General features: G+C 33.3%; 1 protein-coding gene across 5 annotated transcripts in view; it reads right to left on the bottom strand.

Annotated features, from left to right (window-relative positions):
• Positions 1-1,031: 1,031 nt before the first annotated feature.
• LOC114031420 (protein quaking) overlaps positions 1,032-10,387 on the bottom strand; it is a 193,290-nt gene continuing 183,934 nt past the window's right edge. The window contains exons 6-8 of one of the 5 annotated variants that reach the window (XM_027846493.1): positions 9,203-9,499; positions 6,126-6,200; positions 1,032-2,159 (exon numbers count right to left, since the gene is read on the bottom strand). In XM_027846493.1, the coding sequence (XP_027702294.1) occupies positions 2,143-2,159; positions 6,126-6,200; positions 9,203-9,499 (389 nt within the window). In that variant the 3' untranslated portion in view covers positions 1,032-2,142. Of the gene's footprint in view, positions 2,160-6,125; positions 6,201-6,360; positions 7,093-8,320; positions 8,498-9,202; positions 9,500-10,387 lie in introns of those variants that run through there. The other 4 variants (XM_027846490.1, XM_027846495.1, XM_027846492.1 and 1 more) reach the window with 4 other exon arrangements.

Here is a 10,387-nt window from a genome sequence, read left to right as displayed (position 1 = left end):
ATAAACTGAAAATCATTTCCAAGTGAGACAAGGTGATAGATGAGGTCACCATGCAGGTGCTTACTGAGCTTTACTGCTGACCTTTGACTTCAAAGCTGTGAAGGTATGTAAGAGGGAATGAGTTGATAAGTTGGGGAACACAATGTCACTTGATAAATTTGCCATGTCTGGTACTGAGTTGTTAAAAAAAAATGAATAATCATGCAAGTATTTAGAAATCAGCTTTGTGCACAAATTGCTTCAACTATCACACAAGGCCAACTGTTTCAACTTCACATGAATTAGGAAGCTTAAACGGATACATAGTTGAGCCTTTATATGCAAATTAATGCTAATTTCTAACATTCTTTTAAAAGTCAAAAGCAAAGGAAGTTAGAACTAATGAAAAAGTTGTATCATAGAAATTATCTGACATGGCAGGTAGAAGTTCTATAAAATTTTGTATAAGTTTTAAGTAACTTTTAGACTAAAAATTGGTAAAATTCACAAATCTTTATTATGTGAAATTAGTGAAGTCTTTTATAGGTCACTACTATTCAATCAATAAGAATATAAGTCATCCCCTTAAAACAAAACAGCGCTCTATTTACTTTTTTTAATTTGATAGTGAGAAAGAATAACACAGTTTTTGTCTCAGATCCTTTGAATTTGAGTTGAGCAAGTGCATGAAACAAAAATACTTATGATTTTAAAAGAATGAAAATGTTTTAAAAATGAATGAGCAGTCTGGCATAAGATAGAAAAGTTATCAAATTTTTTTTTTTCACAGTATCAGATTTGGCAAATTTGCATCAAGGTAACATAGCAAATATCTTCTAATTCAAACCATCAACTCATGTGTCTTCCCTGCCCCCCCTCCTCTTTCCTCACACACTGGGCGGAGCGGCATGCATTCACTTCTCTCAGAGGGAGGAGCTGATTTTACGAGACACTTGACTAAATGACCATGAAGGAAAATAAGGCACTTTCTTTTCTTTAGACTTATTCCAATACTTAAAAAATAAAAAAGAAAGACAAAAAGGCTCTTTTGGTCTTTTGTTTCTTGACAACCACCAGAAAAAAATCATTTAATGAAATAAAGGGTTTCTTTGTTCTTTTTTTCTTTTTTTTTATAACACTTGAAAGTATAAAATGCTACATTTCCAAAAATATATATTTTTTTCTGCACCAGCACCCTTGTATAGTAAAAGTATCTACTTTTTTTGTTCATTTGTTTCAATGCACTACACTTTTATCTACAATTTCATTACATGTATACAGCAAATAGGCAAGCATGGCTTTTACATCCTTAATGATTTTTCTATACAGGGAGGTTTAAAAAAAATATTTGAACAGTTTGCCCAGTAATGTGACACATAATGCATGTACCTTGTTCTCATATAATCTTTTAAGGAGGTGTAAAATACAGGCTCGATAATTTTAACTCAGATTTTTTTTTTCTTTTTTAAAAAATAGTGTTGCAGTTTTGTTCTTTGCATTAGTTTTCAAAATTCCTTGTTAATTTTTCTTTCATGGCACACTTTCTTTTACTACATCAAATTTGGCAAGCAATATAAAAAAAGGCTGCAACTTCTGCCCTTTGAGGGCACTGTAGTGACTAAACAGCATGTCAAATTTTGAATACTTTTTGAAATCACTTCACCAATGACATCCCTGACCAAAGGTTCATGCATGATGCATCATCGCACAGTACATTCAGAGAGAGAGAGGGAGAGAGAGAGAGCTTTGACTTCCCTATGAGAAGAAAAGGATTCCTAGAAGTCTCTCACAGTAACTGCCTCTGTCATCGGGTAGTTAAGGGCCATTTGTTGTCATTTCTTAAGAGAGGCCTTCTTACCGTTCGTTTAGGGCGGAACGCTAAAGGATGATCAGTGCTGAGGGATGGATTGGACCTTATTGCTTTACTACTATTCAGTGCAGGTTCTACAACCACTTTCACCCAAACAGGGGGGAAAAAAGCGGAGTTGGAGGACAACAATTTCTTTGTCTTTTGTTTGGTTAGATGGTAAGACGAACGGACAAGTGCCTCAGCTCGCTGCACTGATGACAGGCAAGCAAAGGCGATTACCAGTTAACTGATCAGCAGGCAGGCATGGTCAGGTCATCATTGGGTGAAGAGTTCAGAGGTCAGAAGGTCATAGGTTAGTTGCCGGTGGCGGCTGGGTGGTTAGAAACAAAAAACAAAACAAAAAAAAGAAAGAAAGATAGAGAAGAGATTAGTTTCAGCTAGTGACGGCTTAATGACAACATGAAAAACTAATCACAACTAATTAAAAAAAAAAAAACAAGCATGTTTAATTCTGACAAACTGATCGACACCATCTACAGAATGCAATAAAATCATGACCATCTTATATCATGATTTGAACATATGAAGGAGAGCCCACTCCCACAAAACTGGTTAACAGGAGAAAATAGAAATAAAATACAACTAACAACTAATGGTTAGTAGCAGTCAATGAAGGAAATTGAAAAACAAAAACAATGAATAGGTTTTGGAACTTGGTAAAAGAATTTTGAAACAGTCAGTGCAGTTATCAGTGTCTGACTGCTATTAAGCATTAGTACTTTCCCAGGTGCAAGCATTAAAGCGACTATTAATGATGGATGTGATTATTAATAACTGGTGGTTAAAAGAAATGAATTTAAAGAATTTAAAATTTCTATAAACATTTTAAACATAAACTCTGGGCCAAACAAGGTTTCTTTTGTTCAATAAAATTTTTATTGCTTTTCAATTATTCTATTTACAAACAACATGGAAATCCTTGGCCTCATGATACAAAGCAGTACTAAACTGTAGTCTAGCAGTGTAGCATCATCATGGGAACCAGGAAAAGGCCAAGCCTTGTGCTCAAGCCAGTTCTTTCCAGTTGAAAATACTATTTTACACATATAGAACACTTATAAAATGCACTTGCATGTAAACACTGTAAAGTCCTGCCATTTAAAATTCTATACTTAAAAAGCTCTAGATACATCAAAAAATAGAGAAAATTTCTAATTGATACTAATATGGCATTTTAAAACTACAAACAGCTCTCTTTATTCAATTTCAAAGCTAATACTCTGCAAATACAATAGAATCTGACATTTCATATACATTCCTGCTTTATATTTTTATATTTTAAAAGAAGCCACCTGTAAATACTATTTTCTTTTGCAAAATAACAAAACAAAAACAAAATTACAGTAAAACATAAAAAAATTCTCAAGTGGAAAAGTTATCATTCCCAATGTCCTTTAGTTCTTCCTTCCTTAATCATCCTCTATCACATTCTGCTTCAACAAACTTGGTCCACTTTAACAGTAGTATGATTTTATTTTAAGACTTATTCAACAGCTTAATTAAAATCTAACAAATTCTGAGGTTTGATAGAGTATTTTGTACTGTTGCCATTATGACTAAGGCAGAGGAGATGAAAGTGAGAAATATATTCAGTGCAAAGTCAGATCTGTGCCATTTTATAAAATGAAATCCAGTAGGTATAATGTTCACAGATAACAAGAGTTTAAATGACCTAAATAATGGGCTGATTTACCTTCATATAATTAAAATGGTTTCTATGGTCTACCATTTAGGATACAATTTATAAACATTAAAATCATTATGCTAACTTCAATGTGACCACATCTTCCCTGAAGTTCTTCAAAATTCTGTTACTTGGGATTTTGTTTAAATTAAAAACGGCTGTTCCAAGAACAAAGAAAAAATAAATATTTAACGTGGCACAATTTTACCACTTTACAGAGATTCTAGAAATACAGAATCTTAAAGCATTGCTTGATACAGATTATAATTTTGATTAAATGGTATTACATTTTATATAAATTAAGAGAATGAAAATTTCTGCAAAAACATCAGAAAGTTCTTGGCATTATATTTTGTGGAGTATATAACCAAAACAAGCTACCAATTAATGACACCAGTACACCTGGGATACATCCTCTGCCAAGTCCCTGGCCTTCTACAGTACACACAGGTTTATCAAGTGTGCAACACCATTTACAATTCATTACAATTAAAAGTCAGTCGGCCTGTTACAGGAATCAAATTCAGTTTTGTTTTATTTATAGTTGGGTCTTATTCTTAGTAAAATTGTACTAGTCAAACCTCCACTAATTCCAAAAGGCATGCTTATAAGGATAATACAGTTTGACATGTCCAAGGGCTGAGTTTCTTTGCATTATATGTAATGCTTATACTACACCTCTAAACCTATACATTGGATTAAAAACAAAAGAACAAAAAAAAACCAAACAATCCAGTAGTATCATAAAATAATTTGAGTTATTTTAGATATAATCCTTAGACCCAATGACTGACATGTTTGTAGTGAGTGACACAACAGTGGTGTACAAGTATTGCTATTAAATATTAGTATTTCGGTTTGCTGACATTGCATTGTGAATTAAATCAGTAACAAAACTAATCAACACATATATAATTACAAAACAGCTATACATGGAATGTATTGACAATTCCCAAATAACATTGTAATTTTCCTTTAATCTGCTCATTAACCACCTCTAGGTTCAGGAATATCATGTATGCCAGCACTGTTTCAAAATACAAGTATAAGAAAAAAAATTTGGAAATAGTGTTCTTACAGTTGAAAAACTATTTTAAAAAATATTTTATATGCTACATGAAATGTTTCCTAACAATAAGAATAAAGCTCCAAAACAGTCAAACTATCTATTTTCTTTGAAGAGAAAAATAAAGGTCACACTATGTTTTTCCACAGAAAGCCTTGTTTCGATGTAAGCAGACGTGTGTGCAAGGTTTTTTAAAATTATTACACACTTTATAGGAAAATGACCTCTAGTTACCTTCATGGATGGTCAGTTCACTACTGAGATCTTGATGCATTTCTCTTATGACATGATTATGTGTAACTTGTATACAAGGCCCGTTTAAGTATAAGAGGCTAAATAAATATTATTACTATTTATCTTTGGAAAATCATACTATTCTGGTATGGACAATGACTCTGTCCAAGTTAGTGGAATACATTACAGAATGGATGGTGACCATGTAAGGCAGGTAGGTCTTCGTAAGTTCACAGATGACAAAACTGGAGTGTAGGCCCTGTCCCTGTTTGCCACTGATAAGAAAGACTTATCAATGACCAACTGAATTGTTAGGCAGCAAATGTGTCCCATCTGAGAAGCCCGAAGAAAATGGTTTTCCTATCTTGTTTGGGAATCTTATTTTGTAGTGAGAAAGCCTTTAGAAAACAATCCAATGTCAATAAACCGAAAACAACACTTCTCAATAAACTTTACAATTCATGCAAGGGTCCAAGGTTACCTATAGGTGGCAAATTATAATGGTGAAAAGGAGAAAAATGAAGACTTATTCTCCAAAGTTTAGTCAACAGGGACATCCAAATAACTGGATCTATTTTCACTGCAGAACTTCAAAAGTTATTTTACCTTCAGATAATGTATTTTAGCAGCAAATGATAGGTGACAAAGGATCCATTTTAGCAAGAGAATGAAAAAGTAAAAGAAAACTGCTTTTACTGATTCATATAAATCCAACTACCTTATATAGTAATCTTCACAGTCCTTACTTTGCTGACTTCAGTTAGGTACTCAACAAGCACTTCCCTCACGGTTATGCAGTGGCTTGAATAGTTTTATTACCAAAGGAAATAAAAACTAAATCTTCAGTTTTCTCCAGAAGTACTTGGGAGGAATAAGATCCTTTACTTCTCGCTCATTAAAGCACCCATCCATTTATTTTGCAACACCACACAGATACTTGAGTCAATGAAACCACGATTAAAAAAAAAATTGGTGTGTGTGTGTGTGTGTGTTTGTGTAAAAGGCAGTATCAAAATTTTAACAGGTCCAACTAAGGATGATTCCTTTATATACTGCTAGATACTATAAAACACTTCACATTAGATAGTCCTATATGATTCAGTATGTTTAAAGATGGGAGAAGCCAAAACAATTAAAAAATGTCTTTAAAATTACAAACGTTTTTAGATTTGTGGGGAAAGCAGATGTGCACAGAAAAAAAACCCACCATAACACTTCTCTGGCATGGTGTTGCAAATTTCATGTATACTCAACGCATTTCTTATACACAAGAACTGCATAACTAAACTAACCTCGGTCTGCGGTCACAATCCTTTGGTAAGGATGGACACGCATATCGTGCCTTCGAACTTTAGTAGCCACCGCACCTAGTTAAATTGCAATTACCAAGACAAAGTTAGAAGACATTCATTTAAAAAAAAAAGTAAAACAAAAAACACCACAAAAAAACCCAAGAAACAAAAACAAAAAAAACAAAAACAACCCCCCCCCAAAAAACACAAACAAACAAAACCACAACCCCAAAACAAACATTAACAGCAGGTTTATCAAAATGGATGTTCATTTACTACAAAAATTCATTTCAGGAAAGAAAGAAACAAGTTAAGGCACAGTAGCTTTAAAACTTAATTATAATATGTAGAATATATCTGTGTATACTAATATTGCATTCATTTCAAACATTCTGGCCTTAACCTGTTTTATCCATTCATTTATGATTCCCAAATTACAGTATTTCATGAAATCTATTAGACCCAAGCACATTTAAGCTTTACTAGTCACATATTCACTGAAGTGCCTTTCTTGGCGCAGGACTAATTAAATAATGCCATATTTAATACTGACAAGTATTTGCTAACCTTAAGACCACTTCCAGTTTCTACCACTTAGAAAAGTTTAAAAGCAATTCTTAAAGCCTACAGATTGTGGTTTTAAACTCTGAGTCAATAAGTATGAACTGCAATGAATTAGGTGATTAGTAAAGCAAACAGTATAGAACACTTAGCAGTCAGTTTACTACTATACACTCCTTTATAAATTACAGCTACTTTTTCATAGTACAGACTAAACCAAATTAATAAGCATAATTTTATTTTATATCTATGTGCAAAAAGTGCAAGTAAGTCACTGACTGCTAGGCTAAGCTTTTTTTTTTTCCTCCAAGGCTGCTGAAACTAAGCATTTGTTAAATTCAGATCAGATGAGGGTTCAGTTAAGACCGTTCTTGAATTTCTTAGCCTTTCGTTGGGAAAGCCATACCTAAAGATAAAAGGAAGGGAATTAAAAATTAGTCATCAATGAAGATCTGATGCGATGCTACTACCAATCTCCTCACTACCACCAACACACACGTCTGCATCTGTTTTGAAGGGCACTGCTTATTTTAAAGTATTTTAACATGAAAATTGACATACATGCATGTTATCTGTGTGCATATGGGTTAAAGACTCAGCAATGTTTTAAAAGTTTACTGGTTCTCTTCAATGTGTTTTACTGCTTAGACGGCAAAGTATGAACAAAAACAAGTAATTTCAAAATAACCTATATTTAAGTTTTCATTTAATATTTCATTTAATTCTTATTGAATCCTTACTCTTACTTACTGGATATATGCCAATCAGGTGAGAACATCTTTATCCAAAGTTAGCAATTTGTTTAAGTTTTGTTTACAGTGAAAACAACCACCAAAACAAAAAACCAACCCCAAACTCCTATCCCCCCTCCCAAAATAACATTCCCAAAGAACACTGCTCAATTTGCTAAATTCAGAAACACTATTTGCTACACTGTCCTTTGCTATTGCTAAGCAGTAAAATGTTTTGTTATAATTTCTTTACTTTAGATGACCTAGTCACATAAAAGTAGATTCTACATGAACTAATCATGCCTACCTTTCTTAACTGCTAGAACAATAGTGGGTGGCTAAGAGCTACACTCCTGCAGGAAAGCCCACATGAGCAAAGTTTTGGTTTTTTTTAAAAAATTAACAGATGCTGTGGGTGCCAGCAGAGAGGAGTTCTGGGTAGAAAAAGAGCATGCATGGGATTATAGGGCAAGATATTAATAAAAAGGTAAAACTTTAAAAGGGTTAAATGTTACAGGTTATTTTGAAAATGCTTCAAGAAATGTGCAATAGAAAATAAGCCTCTTATGAACAGCTCTGTGGTGTGATTCTAACCAGTGAGTTATTTTATACAATGTTTTAGTAATGAATGGAAAACACACGCATGATAAAAAAGTTTTCTAAAACAAAAGGCACATTTGTGCACATACACACAGATAACAGAGCATCTTGTCTTCACATATTTAGCAATAAATTTGTCTTAACAAGCTAATGACTTTGAATCTGAGTGTCCAGTGATCATTAGAGACTTTCAGAATTTGTAATCAATACTAATGCTGAAAAAAAAAAACTTTAAAGTTCAAATTCCTATAAATCAACAGCACGCATGCAGCACCATGGTCATATACAATTCAAGAAAGGAAAAAAAAAAAAAAACACCAGGAAAAATTATTCAGATTCTGTTTGGTAAAACAAAAGGGTTGCATTCAAAGAGTTTGTTCCACATTGACTGGTCGTGTTATAACGGCTGCTGTATTCTAGTCCTTCATCCAGCAAGTCAATGGGCTGAAATATCAGGCATGACTGGCATTTCAATCCACTCTATAAAAAAAAGGCATCAGTAATGTCTCTGAGCACACCACTTTTTGTTCATGTCTTGCAGTTTTTAACCAAGTGTAAATTACTACAGTTTTTATTTTTGCTTAAAAGTATCATTCAGGGGTCAATGACATAGTTTTTATTCAATTCTATATGGTACCACAGCAATTAAAAGCAGCATTTACTTTTCAGTGTTAGCAAGGACTTCATACAAGAGAGAAAGATCTATAAATCTTTTAGAAGAATGGAATATCTGATAATTATCAGATCATTCTTTAAAATATTAAAAAATAAATGTAAGACATCATAATAAAATGTTATAAAATACTTCCATTTTATAGTTTACAGAACTATATTAAAATATTTCCAAAGGAAATGATACGTAATGTAACTTAAATTTTAGAAAAAAATAAAAAAACAAACCAGCAATTCTAAAATTAGTTTGTTCAAAATGCATGTGATGTGATCAGTTTAAATAAAATATATAGAGTAATTTTGAAAAATTGTACTATAGTTATCCAAAAAGTAGAACTTAAATAGGATAGAGCTAAAAACTTAAGTCAATGTTCTTTTGTAATGGAACCTTTTAATGAATTCTTCATTTGACCTGTTATAACACTTTCAAAGTTACATGTTGGGAAAAAATGGAATACAGTCTTTTGTAAAGTGATCAAGAGCTAAGCTAATCAATTCAGGAGATAAACTTACCTAATACACCACTAGGTTCAATAGGATACTCAAGGATTGACGTAGCTGGTGCCAGTGTGTAAGGGTACTCGTAGGGTGTGTAAATTAAACCAGCCTCAGGTCCTGGAGGAACTATTGCAGCAGTTGGATGAGGAGTTCCGTTTGGCATGACAGCGGTCTGTATTTGTCTGATCAAAGGCATTATGGTAGGGCCAGCTGGCGTAGGAGTACGCAGGGCAGCTGGTGGGAGAACAGGCGCAGGCCCAGTAATAATCCTTGGGGCCTGGGCTGTTGCTGCAAGAGAAAAGGCAAGGGCTGCTACAGTAAGCAAAGAAATTTAGAAGGAAGTATAGAGACAGCAGTACAAAATATGGAAAGAATGAGGGGGAATGGGGAAAAGAAAGGAAAAAAGCAGGAAGGAAGAAAAATAAAAGGAAATCATTAGTACATGCGCTGATCACACAAAGTGCCAAAGCACACCAATCAAATGCACAAATAGCTTACCCTTTCCCAGTGAGATTAAGAATAAACATGCAAAAATAAAAAAGCCATCAAAAAGGTAAGCTAGACTAACAGGTTACAGAGCACAAAAGCTTCTTTTAGTTCACATATTTAATTTACCTATGCTTTTAAAGACTGCATGAGACTAAGATGCATGCAGGAGGGCAAAAGGAAACACTATTACATATTTAGAGTATGAAAAATATCTTGTAATTAAGAGTTTACAGAAATATAGTTATGTGTAAGTATTTGTAAATACCAGCCTAGGACTCAACTTGGAGAAAGACTGACTTTCTTCAGGTTGAAGTAAGCCAAGCTCTCAGTAGACAGATATAATTTCTAGCAGCTGCATTAGTTGATTACTTCTTACAGAAGTAATCTAAAAGGTCCTAATTGTGCTTCTATGAATATTATTCTAACCCTTTCAGAAGTAAATTCAAGTGAATTTTGTTGCAAACCAGAATTACTTTCAAACAGTTGTTAACTACACATTTTACTCATTTAATAGATTTCCCCCCCAGTTCTCCTTTTGCTTTGTCATATGAAACTATAAAACGTTGTGCATGTACTTAGCCTACATACCATCACTATGAAACTCAATGATCATTTTCAAATGAAAATTAAACATCCTTATAGCATGCTCAAATACATAAAAAGGAAAATGTGAATGAAAAGGTATCACAACCACTAATTTCTGTGAGCTCT

Source organism: Vombatus ursinus, unplaced genomic scaffold (assembly GCF_900497805.2).
Source record: "Vombatus ursinus unplaced genomic scaffold, bare-nosed wombat genome assembly UNPS02015175.1, whole genome shotgun sequence".
Taxonomy (NCBI): Eukaryota; Metazoa; Chordata; class Mammalia; order Diprotodontia; family Vombatidae; genus Vombatus; species Vombatus ursinus.
Note: the sequence above shows the minus strand (reverse complement) of the source record. Positions and strands in the feature narration are given on the sequence as shown.